We start from the raw sequence: 13,481 nt of genomic DNA on the forward strand, positions 1-13,481 counted from the left end.
CTGTAACAGCATAGCGAAGAGTTTAATTCGAATTGTACTTTATCAATTATTTAACTTCCAGATTTTATAATTTCAGTGCTAAAACATTGATTTGGATATCATTCTATAACTTAATAATAAGAATAAAAAATATATAATCAATACCTTATCTTTATAATAAATTTTATTGGACATGACTTTAAAGAAATATTCACAATATTCTTAAGTTTTAAATTTTTTTTTACTATTAATACTCATCATTGTAATAAGTACTTAAATTAGAATTCGCAACAGTTTTTATCCTATAATAAACATTAGTAAGACCTAATTGCCGGTGGTACAGTAGCACATTCCTTTTGATCAAGCGTTTCGTCGATTACGGGCCTATAGTTAATATGCACCTACAAGAATAATAATTCTTTAACCATTTAGTTTTATACTTTAGCAGATAAATATGCTGTAATTAAAAGCAAATTACCTCTCCAGTTTTTAAGTCAACAGTACTTAGACTGTGCTTCCTCCAATGATCTTTCATATCTTTTTTCTGTTGGCCTTCAAGAGGTTTCGAATAATCGTACTCGTCTATTCGCGTTTTATAATCGTCTCTGGCATGTGCTCCTCTACTTTCTTTCCTATTCAACGCGCATTTAACAGTTTGTAAAGCACAGAGCATTAAGTTCTCGAGCTCTAAGCATTCAATTAAATCGGAATTCCATATGAGTGAACGATCATGTAAACGCACATCCGGAAGACGTTTGTATAATTCAGTTACGGCTAAATGGCCTAGAGTTCAACATTAGTTATCAAATAATATTTATTGGAATAAAAATGTTTATTTTTTAAGTGAGGGAACATGGCGCGTGGTGCTTATATTTCACGCGCTGTGTACCCACACCTTTATAGAATCGTTATTACCTTTAGACAATAATTTCTCATCACGGAATACCGCAGCATGGGCTTGCATTGTTCGTTGAAGCTCGTTCCTTAAATCAGCCGGAGTAACACTCCCATTTCGATTCCTTACCTGATCGAGTCGGGCAATGCTTTGTTCACCAGCGTCCTGTAATTTACCAAATAATTCGTTTATACAATCCAAATTAATTAAAATTACATTATGACATACCTTTTTCACGCTAACTTTCCCCTTTCCATTCTCTATAATAGCTGATGCTACTGCTCGTCCAAACACAACTAAATCTAATAAAGAATTAGCGCCCAATCTATTTGCACCATGGACACTTGCACATGCTGCTTCTCCACATGCATATAATCCAGTTACAAGTTGATCAGTATCTGTAGGGTGTACAAGTACTTGGCCCTTATAGTTTGTGGGAATACCGCCTAAACAAGTATTGAATTAAATATAAAACTTATCCTCATAATATATACAGTTTCTTGTATTCATATAAAAAATATTAAAATTTTATTAAATAAACAAAAGAATAAATTTACCCATATTATAGTGTACCGTCGGAACTACAGGTATGCTCTCTCTAGTAACATCTACACCAGCAAAGACTCTAGCTGTTTCACTGATACCTGGAAGCCGAAGTTTTAGAACCTCAGCAGGTAAATGGTGAAGTTGTAGTAATACGTGGTCTTTCAAAGGCCCTACTCCCCTAAATATGTTAATAATTTAAAATTAAAGGTAACAGAATATGAAAAAATTTGTAGAACAATTTACTTATAAAAGACAATTACCTGCCCTCTAAAATTTCTACGGACATAGCCCTAGAAACAACATCTCTACTTGCTAAATCTTTTGCCTTAGGCGCATAACGTTCCATAAAACGTTCACCTTCAGAATTGACTAAAAATCCACCTTCTCCGCGCGAACCTTCTGTTATCAGGCACCCAGCACCATAAATTCCTATAAAGAAATATTAAATGTTACTGGATAATAGCTGAGAAATAGTTTATATCAACTAGAAATTTACCTGTTGGATGAAATTGAACAAATTCCATATCTTCGGCTTGTAAACCAGCGCGCGTCGCCATTCCTGTCCCGTCACCAGTGCACGTATGCGCAGATGTGCAAGAAGCATACGCACGTCCATAACCACCAGTAGCAATTACAGTATGAGGAGAAATAAATCTAAAGTAACAGCATAATATTAATATTTTCTACAATATTTACAGTCTACGATAGTTGTCTGTAGAAGATCTTCATATTATTTATAAGTATATTAATTAATACCTATGAATGCTGCCATCTTCCAAACATATAGCCATAACTCCTTTGCAAACCCCATCTTCCACTATAAGATCCATCGCAAAATATTCTATAAAATATTCACAATTCTCACTTAACGAATGTCCATATAAAGTGTGCAAAAGTGAATGTCCAGTTCGATCAGCAACAGCGCAACATCTACGAGCTTGTCCTCCTTTTCCAAATTTCAATGATTGGCCACCAAAGGCACGTTGATAAATTTTCCCTGCATAAATATTTAATAAAATTTTTTATATAATATAGCTAATATATAATCCTACCATCGTCTGTTCTACTAAATGGCATTCCCCTTCTTTCCAAGTCTAAAACTGCCATTGGTGCTTCTTTTGCCATATAATGGACAGCATCCTGATCAGATAGCCAATCAGATCCTTTAACTGTGTCATACATATGCCATCTCCAATCATCTTCATCCATATTGCCTAAAGCTGCATTAATACCACCTTGGGCAGCTACTGTGTGACTTCTCGTAGGAAATAATTTTGTCACAACAGCGACACTGTGTTTTGCAGCTGATAGTGAAGAAGCTGCTTGCAGTCCAGCACCACCAGCACCAATAATTAATGCATCATGATAATGATCCGTAATTGGATAAGCATTAGACGAATATGGTTGTATTTGTCTAAATTGCTTTGTGGCCTGCAGTCAATAACATCTATCAAAAATCTAATTATTTTAATAAATTATTTATATTTTATAACTTACCTTAAAAAATGAGCGAAGTCGAAGCATTTTGGTGTCAAATTAAATTTTAATCTGCAATTAAATGTTTTCAATAGATTTATCATAGGCTATTTATTTTTATAGTTTGTTATATTATTAATTCTAGAACCAACAAACTGTCCTCAGCAACCAAATTAATTATAGTATAAAATTCACACAACTGTGCAATATTGTTAAATTTCTTAATCTTTTTATGCATTAAAGATAAAGATTTCTTTTATATAAGAACTATAAGTAACTATTTAAATTATACCTATATAAATTCTACAAGATTTAGTAATATTGCAAAATTTTAATAGAAAGAATACACATGTGTATGCATTCATTTTTTTTATATTAGGCCTCTATTTGATCGAATCATTAATACTTACTATTAAAATATAAAACTATAAAATTGTGTTATTTACATTTCATACTACATCATCTAAATTAATATGACCATATATTTTACCAGACATACTAATATTACATAACTTCCATAACCTTAATTTTAATCTGATAAACTTTTATAGTTTTACATAACAAAAGTTTCTTGTATATAATATATACTTATTACAATTTATATTTAAAACTATATATTTATGCATAATGAGAATGTTATTGTAATATTAGTTGTTGATGTAGGCTTGATTTAAACCACGCATTTGACAAGCAAATTTTAATGCAACTTTACCTTAAACAACAAAACAGATTAATTTTGATTCTTAACAATTCATTACGTTCAATTCTATATAACTTTCCTTATCCGTTTTATTTTTTGTAATGTAATGCAAATAGACACCGGGTGTTTTTTACCGAGGGTTTGGGAGCAGTTTCGTTTGGGGGCGGGGGGTTGTTGCGCTGCTTGTTAATTGTGAAATGAGACGGGAGGGATTGGAGGGAGCCACTTGCTACTCTAGACTAGTCTAGACTGTCAGCTGCTATTCAATTCCTCTTACAAATTACAATACATTGGCGGCGTCATCTTCGTCCTGGTTTTATTCGTTACTGTTGTAAGTTGTAATAAACGTACCTATTTCAAAACGCAATTTTTATAGTTAAATCGTGGATAAGCCGAGATATGAAGCCAACTCTAGTAGCAGATGAAATGTTCCCGGAAGGTGCTGGCCCGTATACTGATATTGAGGAGGTAAATCTGCACTGACGAAATGAATCCTTCATTCTTGCCTTAACCTTTATAAAATCTGAATATTCATGCTCTATGATTTCTTGCCTTGCCTATAATTTACTAAGCCCACCCTTTTTAAATTACGGATTTAGCATCAAATTAATTCAATCGTTGATAACTTTTTTGCTTTTTCTCTGTTTATAGGGTAGTACTAGGCTACTCGTGGATTTGACAACTAGTGAAAAAGCGGTACACGCAGATTTTTTCAATGGTAAGTAAGTATTGCAAAACTCTTCAAATCGATCTAACTATCTCTTTTTTTAGAGTTTGACGACTTATACGACGACAGCGATTTAGACTAGTACCAAGGAGAGAGGCTGAACAAAAATAAATTCTCATACGTGTTAAAAGCTGTTTAAATCAAACAGCGCCGCTTCTTTATTATGGATTTTCGGTTATACAAACCATATCTAATAAAGTTGCGGTGAAAAATATTGTGATACATTATTGTGTTTCACTTTATTTACCATATTAAACATTGCTGTAAACCACGAATAATTATAAACGTGCGTTAAGAAAATGAGTACTATTATATATAGTTATGCTTTATACATGTACGCTAACGTAAATGGTGGCATTCAGCACAGACAACTGTTGAGGAAGCAATGTATGTTATTGGCATTACTTTTGGATCCTACAATTTTATCCAGTGGGAGTTAGTTTTTAAAAGAATTATTCAACATTCTCACAACTATTGTCTCTTCTGAATGCTACCTATTTTACCATATAATTTATAATACATAGATACTAGTTTTATATGAACCTTAAAAGGACGTGATGAACGATGAAAATAGAGTCGAGCATCGATCGTTCTACATAACTCCGATTTTATGTCGTCGCCGTGTTTTTGCACTTTCAAAAACTTATCTGTCAATTAAGACGAATATTTCATAATTGCTTATTTGGCCAAATAATGTTCTATACAGTGTAGCTCTTTGGCCCCTATAATAAATCCTTTCTTATTACATTAATCCTAGAACACGTTTTACGTATCGTTCTTAATCGTGTCAGTATGGATTTTGTATAAAAGACCCATGTTATGCTGATGACCATGATGATGGTGGTAGTTGCTGGTATTGTTTTTGGTGGTAATGGTAGTAGTAGTAATAGTTGTAGTAGAAGTCACGATGATAATGATTTTTGCTGCTATTTTACTGCTGCTGAAAAATAAAAAGAAAATAATATATACTATTTATTTTATAAAAACGATGACATGAAGGCCCTTGCTAATGTCGATTGAAAAAGGAATAATAAAATCGAACCTAACGAATTACGCGGTGCTAGTTAACTTCGAGGTCACTATCAGCCTGGTCGTCTTGTTCGCTCTCTTCTTCCTCTTCTTCTTCGGAATAATAATGAGACGGTGGCGACAACACATCTTCCGATAATGATGTATGAGACGAAGACGGTGGCCCCGAACCTTCCAGTTTGATTTCCAAGTCTTCCATCGATGTGCTAGGCCCTGAGATGGTGACAGGAATAAATTTCTCTAAATCTCCCGACGATAGTTCTGTAACATTAAAACCTCTATAATATCTGATTCTATTTTAGATAAAATCACTGTTACATAAAATTGGAAACGTTACGTTACGTTCGATATATTTTTCTAACGACTTCGGAAGCATTGATTTAGCTTTAATCAAATCCTCTTCAGAACAATCGCCTTTCTCTAAACCTAATGGAAAGACGGATGTATTATATTGATCAAACGACATGGTTATACATGGAAACTAAATGTCTCGAATACTTACCGAAAGCTAAGCCCATTTGCTTCAAGACTTCAATGTCATCGTGGATTTCGAATTTATCGTTAAAATTAAACAGGTACTCGGTTCTAGAAAAAAAACCAACATTGAAAAATGTATAAGTAATTTGTTTAAATTTAATTCCGTTAAAAAATCTCTCTGTAAACTTAAAGTTCTTAATGGACGTACTTGTCGTTGGAAATACTGCAATCTATAATGGTCTTTTTGCTAGTATTAACGATTAAAAATGGCAATTGTATAGCAGAATTTAGCTTAGGTGGACCATGAAGATTTTCATTTCTACGATTTCGCTCCACTAGATTTTTAAAAGAAATATGTTGTAGAATAAGTTGATGTAGCTGCTGCGTTTTCGCCTTAATTCTCTCAATTTTCTTTTTTTTATCCTTTTCTAAAGCCAAGCATTCTTGCAAAGAATTAGTGGGTAGGCCCAGCCATCTGATTTCTTTCTTTTCCTTTGAAATTATGTTCATAGCCATGAGAACATTGAGAGCATCGTAAACTCGTCGTCTTATATTCTTTTGATCATATTGCTGCAATATAAATAGCAAAATTTGATTCATGGCGTTGCCACAATAATGTTAAAAATTGTAATAAAATGTTGATTTTGAATCTGGCTTAATAACCTGATCAGTGAGAGAATTTATGTGGGCTGGATTGGTAAACTCGACAACTAGTTCATCTGCTACTTCGTTATAAGTGGTCGTACCTTTCTTCTTAACCTTTTCACAAACCTTCATTGAAAAATGGCGCAAACCCTTTCCTACTTTTTCGGTTTTTCTTCTCTTGCTAAAGAGAGAGAGAGAGAGAGAGAGAGAAAGTAAAAGAGGTAATTAAAATAAAAATTTTAGAAAATAATCCGTTAATCCTGATGGATCTTCTGCTTACTCAGGTACATAATCACCGCCCTCTGTATCTTGTCGTTTCCGTGAACCGCTGTGATCCAAAATCGGGCTAATGTATGTTTTTCCTGAAGCATCTTTGATTATTTGTTGATTAATGCTGTGATGCTCTTGTTGTTGCGATGCTATAGCCTGTTTCACCTCGCTCTGTAAACCATAAGATTGCTAATTGGGTATACCTTAGAAAACATAAGAAGTTAGATATACCATTTGCGCCGAAGTCAGTTGTATAGCTTTCGTCATCACCGAATCGCCCGATTTTACAGTAGACATTTTTGCATTCTGTATTGGTATTGTTACCAGTCCTGAAAATTTACAAATCTGCGTAAGCTATACTAGTGCAATCAAAGACCTTTAAAGTAAGTTTGCAGCTTCCGATTCTTACTCTGGCCAGGTGCTGAAGGATTTTGCAAACTGATAGTCCTAAGTACCTGAGCATTGGGCTGTAACACCTGATGGATCAAAATATTGTTTAATTTAGGATATAGCAGAACTGAAAGAATAAGAGACTTTAGAGTTACCTGGGTATCCTGACTACTAGTTTTAAAAACTTTTAGGCTACCAGAGCTCGTGGAGCTGGCAATACCACTCAATGCCTTATTGGATGAGCTTTGAACTACCTTTATTACTTGAGGATGACCTGAAATAAGAAATTTAAATTATAAAAGAAAGGTAAATTGTCTTACTGTTATAAATTTGGCAACTGAGTTCTTGAAAATTTTGAATTTAAGTAGTTCACCTTGATTATCGTTGTTAATAGGGTATATTTAAAGGGACAAAAACAGGGTAGAGCAATACAAGAAAAAGGTACTAGAAATTTTGAAGTATGGCAAGAAGAGGTTAATGAAATGTCTATGGACGTAAATGGGCGTACGATTTACCGAAAACATATTAATAAAGGAAAATAAGCATTGCACATGCTATAATCCATTGGCGCGCCAAAGACTTACCATTTGCATCGTGAATTAAGAAGTTCATTGTTTTATTTTGTTGCGTCATCACCGCTAGTGGTACTACGTCGTCAATATGTTGAAAGCAATTATGAGAGTGAATGAATTATTGAAGAAAAATAAAGGGATCATAGGTAGAGTTGTACTGTGTCTTGAGCCGACGTATCTTCAAAATGGCGACTTCGGTATACAGCTACATTTGCAGTTAAAAATTTTCTCAACGCCAAACCGATATTGATTCCGGTATTGAGATAATAAAATTCATTAATCGCCGAACTGCGTACAACGATTCATCCCGTCCTTGACTTCACCACCGATGCATAATAACGTGACAGGAAAATATGAGTTTTTCCTGCAAATGGAGCAAACATGAGCTTGGCGGCAGGATAACGCTTGTTAACTGATTGGTTACCGGGTTGGTCACGTGGTGAATTTAGCTAGAGCTTGTTAAAAAAATCCATAGATTAGCAAAACTACATAGAAGATTACTGGTCAAGTAAGAAAGGTGAGTTTGTTTAAAAAAAGGGGGAATATTGAGCAAGAGAATTTCGGCGATATCCTGCTCCTGCATCCGCGGCAATCCGCGCTATACTTTTTCGACAAAGCTGGATGCTGGATCCAGCTGGATCTGTTGCATTTCTCATTCTCATGGACATTGGACAATGGACAATTTGGTCGAGCTTAGTTGATATCATGATTTACAATTATTAGTGGCGTGTGTAGTGTATCAAGCTCAAAGATAACCTCTTAGAAAGGAAAATGATGTCAAATGTAAGCTTAAGTGTAAAAACGATGGAAATACTATCAGTAATGTATTATAATTAATAGAATTACTTTTAACATATATGCAGAGTAATAACGAAACACTAGTTTTCTTTGTAGTACTCTGTGTTTCAAAGTTGTTTTCCTTTAAAAAACAAATGTTTGAATCGACCATCAGTTGGTGCGAATTTGTACGTGCAACTACAGCGACCTCTTTGAGCAACCAGAGTTTACTAGATTACAGCAGCCGCGCTCCACAATTTACTGCCTTTCCGTACATACAGGCGCTGAAATTTCTACATTTTATGTTACATATCTTATAGTAATGAGAGTAAATTCAGTAGTGGCAGTGGATTTTAAAACACTGCCAGCGAATTGCCTATTGTATGCAGAACAGAAAAATGTGTTTTCGTTAGCGTTTCCGTTTGATTCCCGCAATGTCGGACTCCAGTTCGCCAAAGGCAGATCCGAAACGTTGTGTTTTAGAAAATTTGCGTCAGTTTAGATTTCAAAGAAAACAAGTGAATAGATTAAATATGTGTAAGAGAAAGTTTTCTTCTCGCTAATTAAATTTATAAGCCGATGAGGATCGAGTAGTACTGGCTCTTTGCTTCTTTTATGGTTTAATCGACAGCATTGCTATAACCACTGATCTTGAATGCTTTATATACCGCAATCGAATTATTCATTTTCATTGTAAATAATATATTTTTTTCAGCTGATGATGACAGCAATCATGCAAGCTCCAAAATACAACAGAGAAGGAGAATCGTTAATCGCATTGTGGACAGTGACAGCGATGTTGGTAGTCCCGCTAAAACTTCCAGTTCCGAATCTGAGAAAAATTCAGAGACAAGGGAGAAAGAAGAAAGAGAAAAAAAAATACAATATTTGATCGCTTTGTATCCGAGAAACGACGCTCTGGTAAAAATATATATGCAAAGTGTCCCCTTCTGGTTGCTCTGGGCAAATATTTCAAAGAGTATACAAAACACAGAAAAATGTTTCTTACAAGTTGTAGGATTCCAGAGAAGATAAATGACGAAAATATTTAATTAGTCTTTACTTACTTATCGAAAGTCATCGATGTTTTTTTTAATGGAATGCTTATTTTTTTTACTTAATTTTTCTCTTATTTCGAGAGCTTTTTTAAAATGTTAAAATGTTACGAGATATTTTAACTTGAAACAATGGTGAGGTGAATGAATTCGTCGTATATGCTTAAAGGTCGCGCACACCATTCCAGCCAAATCTATATTTCCATCATCTATTCCATGTCATATCCCACCACTTTTATCTAAAAAACTTTTTTGTTTATAAGCATTTCGAAATATTTGCCTGGAGCGATGAATAGTGTGACACGCTATATATCGTTTGGCGTATTTAATTACAAAGGGTATTTTATTTTACGATAAAAATATTTTTTGTCTTATCTTATTATATATTTTTAGGACGTACGAGATGTTTTGAGTGACAGCAATTGGAGCATAGAGGAAGCCGAGGAAATCTTAAGAAATAGTACTCGGAAGAGAATCCTAGAAGATAGGGACCAGCCTAGCAGGAAGAAAAGACGGAAATTGAAGGTCGAGGAAGAAAACGACGTAGACTCCGATGACATTAATTACAAAACCAAAGTTTTCGATAGGTAATAATTGACGCCGTGAATGGCCATTTTAGGAACGATGATTGATGACTTTATTTGATATTTTAGCGATGATGACTCGGATGTAGAAATTTCGAATGAACTAAATAGCGATAAACGAGCAGTATTGGATTTTATGCAAAACGCATCGCCGTCTGAATTTCTACTTATGTCCCAGTGCTCACAGAAGAAGGCAACAGCTATATTGGAAGCAAGACCGTTTAAGAACTGGAGAGATTTGGTGAAGAAGTTTCAGGAAAATAAATACCTGGATACTGAACTATTGAATTCGGCACAAGTAAAAAGAGTCCTATTTATTTTTTAATCAAGAGACACGGTAGTGTCTCGACGGCAAGTACATAAAAAAGTAGATAATGACATGTCTATACCGCCGAGCACTACCGTGTAACTTATACAGCAAGTTTAGCCGTCCCAATTTTCAAACCGATTTATTTCTATGAATGATTTCGATTTCTTGGCTGCCCATTTGTGCTAAAATAAAACTTGTTACATCGATAGGTTTTGCTAGCCACCAGGCACGTAGTGGCAAATTTGATGAAGAAGTGTCTTCGTTTGTCGTCGAACATGGAAAAAGCTGTGGCTGCTGGAGCCTCCACGATTAAAGAGCAGCCAAAAGGTTTATCGCAGGGTTTGTCGTTGGCGCCTTATCAAATGGTTGGTCTGAACTGGTTGGCTGTTATGCATGGGCATAAGGTCAATGGAATTTTGGCAGATGAAATGGGCTTAGGAAAGACCATTCAGGTTATTGCCTTTCTTACTTATTTAAAGGAGTCCGGACTTTTACAACAGCAAGATGGGCCTCATCTTATCGTAGTTCCTAGTTCTATAAAAGGTAAAGAAATCAAAAGCAGTACAAAAAAAAACCGAATAAATGAGTTTTTTAATGCGCTCTTTATAGATAATTGGAAATATGAATTAGAAAAATGGTCTCCGGATTTAAATGTCGTTCAGTATTATGGATCCCAGGATGACCGTAAAGAGATGAGAATGGGTTGGAGAAATGGGGATTTAGATGATGTCGATGTGATTTTAACAACTTATAATTTAATCAGCAGTACGCCCGAAGAACGAAAATTATTTCGCGTTATGCCAATTCAATATGTAATTTTCGACGAAGCGCATATGCTGAAAAATATGGGTACAATTAGATATGAAAATCTCGTAAGGGTCAACGTAAGTCATGACAATAATTTTTATTTATAATATGAAGAAATCTTTGATAGGTCTGATCTTATTGATTCCTGAATTTATTTCTTTAGGCGAAACATCGTATTTTGCTAACTGGCACGCCATTGCAAAATAATCTGTTGGAATTAATATCTTTATTGATATTTGTAATGCCCTCAATGTTCGCTGGAAAGCAAGCGGACTTGAAGAGCCTATTTTCCAAGAATCCCGTAAGTGCGAACATTTTACTTAGATTATTGGATTTCATTTAGCATAGCCATAACGATTGACGTGACAATTTTTAGAAACTGCCTGATAAGAAAAACAGTGGTGAACAGCAGCCACTATTTGAGCAAGAACAAGTGAAAAATGCCAAACAAATTATGAGGCCATTCGTGCTTCGACGTTTGAAATCAGAGGTTTTACGCGATTTACCGAAAAAGACGGATACTGTGATTCGTTGTCCGCTCACCAAAAAGCAACAGAGTATGTATAAAAATTTATTGGCTCAATTTTCAAAAGAGGCTGACGAGAGCAACCAATTAAACGGAGTAGGAATGATGATACAGTTAAGAAAACTCGCCAATCACCCGCTTCTCGTACGCGATTATTATAACGAATCAAGACTAAGAATAATATCGAGCAGATTGGCCAAAGAGCCGGCTTACAAACAAAAAAATCCCGATTACGTTTTTGAAGATCTGTTATGGATGTCTGATTACCAAATAAATCAATTAACTCATATGTACAAAAGTATAAGCGGTTTTGGACTACCCCAGGAATTGATTCCTGAAGCTGGAAAATTGAAGAAACTGGACGATCTGTTACCGTTACTCCGAAAGAAGGGGCATCGTGTTCTGATCTTTAGTCAATTCACCATGGTTCTTGATATTCTCGAAGAGTATTTATCTATCCGATCAATGAGTTTTTTAAGGTAATTTTGAGTATTAAATATTATTTAAAATGATAATTATTTCTTCTCATTAGTTAAACTATTGTTGTCTTTTTTAAAAATTTCCTAGGATGGATGGACAGACACCTGTACCCGAAAGACAGTCATTGATTAATAAGTATACCGTGGATCCTAGTATTTTTATATTCTTACTTTCTACGAGAGCCGGGGGCTTGGGCATAAATTTAACAGCCGCAGACACAGTTATAATTCATGATTTAGATTTTAATCCGTACAATGATAAACAAGCAGAGGATCGATGTCATCGTGTTGGTCAAACGAAGTAATTTTATTCATTAAATTTGTTTACTTGCAATAAATAAAGTATTATTAGTGCACGTATAGTATACACTTGACGATTAACAATATTTATATTTCAGACCAGTGAGTATAATTAGATTATTAAGCGAGGACACGATAGAAGAGGGTATGTATGAAATTGCTCAAGAAAAGCTACACCTTGAGAAACAGATTACTGGCGATGAAGGTTCGTTTTCAAAACGCTTTCATCTTAATTCCTTTAGATTTTCCCATTGATTAAGGTATTAAGTCTTTGATTTTCTCATCTCTTGCAGAAACGGAAAACACTGATAAGAAAAGTATACTGAAATTACTGAAATTAACTCTAGGGCTGGATCCTCACAATAGATCGCTCTCTTTAAGTTCAATGAAACTCAATATATCTGCTACGAATGGAATAACGGAGGATGAAGAGTGTAATATTGACTTTTAAGTAAATTAATAATCTATCGCAAAATTTGCGATATTATTTATTAATCACTTTATTAATTTATCATTTTGTATATATTAGAAAAATCATTGAATTCCTTGTAATATCGCTCAACTTATTTATTTTACAATATCAAATAGATATTCGTTCTGAAACGAGTATTTTTTTTTTACCGAAATTTATTAAAGCACATTTATAAGAAAAGTAAAGATTGTCTTATTCCCTCCTCCTTTTCTATTTCTCGTTTTTAGACTAAGAGCGTTTATATTTTCTTCATAATTAACATTTAACAAAAGTAACTTATGTTTTTAGAAACTACAGACAATCCTAAATCGATGTGATTACATTATTTAAGGAAAAATTTAGTTAATGTCTAGTCAACTTCACACTAATGCGATTTTTATTTTCTGCATTTTTGCAAAAATTATCAATCATAACAAATGTTTCTATTGGTGTAACAAGAATCTACAAACAGCTAACAAACGTTTA

At 34.3% G+C, this 13,481-nt stretch overlaps 2 protein-coding genes across 2 annotated transcripts; one reads left to right on the forward strand and one right to left on the reverse strand.

Annotated features, from left to right (window-relative positions):
* Positions 1 to 145: 145 nt before the first annotated feature.
* SdhA (succinate dehydrogenase, subunit A (flavoprotein)) lies at positions 146 to 8,125 on the reverse strand. Its single transcript, XM_066730862.1, has 19 exons — positions 7,719 to 8,125; positions 7,290 to 7,408; positions 7,154 to 7,220; positions 6,976 to 7,073; positions 6,755 to 6,933; positions 6,493 to 6,655; positions 6,038 to 6,399; positions 5,855 to 5,937; positions 5,695 to 5,778; positions 5,393 to 5,613; positions 2,473 to 2,851; positions 2,177 to 2,417; positions 1,917 to 2,074; positions 1,681 to 1,849; positions 1,432 to 1,598; positions 1,103 to 1,320; positions 895 to 1,039; positions 458 to 762; positions 146 to 380 (listed from the first exon to the last, which is right to left on the reverse strand). Exons 1-19 carry the CDS (start codon positions 7,765 to 7,767, stop codon positions 294 to 296), a joined length of 3,294 nt encoding a protein of 1,097 aa, XP_066586959.1. The 5' UTR covers positions 7,768 to 8,125; the 3' UTR covers positions 146 to 293.
* Positions 8,126 to 8,885: 760 nt separating this feature from the next.
* On the forward strand, positions 8,886 to 13,190 carry Etl1 (SWI/SNF-related, matrix-associated actin-dependent regulator of chromatin, subfamily a, containing DEAD/H box 1). The gene is made up of 11 exons (XM_066730212.1): positions 8,886 to 9,020; positions 9,199 to 9,404; positions 9,932 to 10,125; positions 10,192 to 10,420; positions 10,642 to 10,975; positions 11,042 to 11,316; positions 11,403 to 11,540; positions 11,616 to 12,244; positions 12,333 to 12,545; positions 12,643 to 12,749; positions 12,838 to 13,190. The coding sequence occupies exons 1-11, from the start codon at positions 8,918 to 8,920 to the stop codon at positions 12,993 to 12,995; spliced, it is 2,586 nt and encodes an 861-aa protein (XP_066586309.1). The 5' UTR covers positions 8,886 to 8,917; the 3' UTR covers positions 12,996 to 13,190.
* Positions 13,191 to 13,481: the final 291 nt, after the last annotated feature.

Source organism: Prorops nasuta, unplaced genomic scaffold (genome assembly GCF_024137725.1).
Source record: "Prorops nasuta isolate Cenicafe-Biocafe unplaced genomic scaffold, Cenicafe_Pnas_1.2 PNAS00008, whole genome shotgun sequence".
NCBI classification, from domain to species: domain Eukaryota; kingdom Metazoa; phylum Arthropoda; class Insecta; order Hymenoptera; family Bethylidae; genus Prorops; species Prorops nasuta.

What these genes read in the sequence shown, in the direction of transcription:
- SdhA (XM_066730862.1), bottom strand. Translation starts at nt 7,767, where the DNA reads ATGACGCAACAAAATAAAACAATGAACTTCTTAATTCACGATGCAAAT. An exon ending in ATTTAGTAGAACAGACGATG is followed by an intron (nt 2,418 to 2,472) that starts GTAGGATTATAT and finishes ATATTTATGCAG; the next exon opens with GGAAAATTTATCAACGTGCC. An exon ending in TGTTCAATTTCATCCAACAG is followed by an intron (nt 1,850 to 1,916) that starts GTAAATTTCTAG and finishes ATTTCTTTATAG; the next exon opens with GAATTTATGGTGCTGGGTGC.
- Etl1 (XM_066730212.1), top strand. Translation starts at nt 8,918, where the DNA reads ATGTCGGACTCCAGTTCGCCAAAGGCAGATCCGAAACGTTGTGTTTTA. An exon ending in AAAATCTCGTAAGGGTCAAC is followed by an intron (nt 11,317 to 11,402) that starts GTAAGTCATGAC and finishes TTATTTCTTTAG; the next exon opens with GCGAAACATCGTATTTTGCT. An exon ending in GCCTATTTTCCAAGAATCCC is followed by an intron (nt 11,541 to 11,615) that starts GTAAGTGCGAAC and finishes GACAATTTTTAG; the next exon opens with AAACTGCCTGATAAGAAAAA.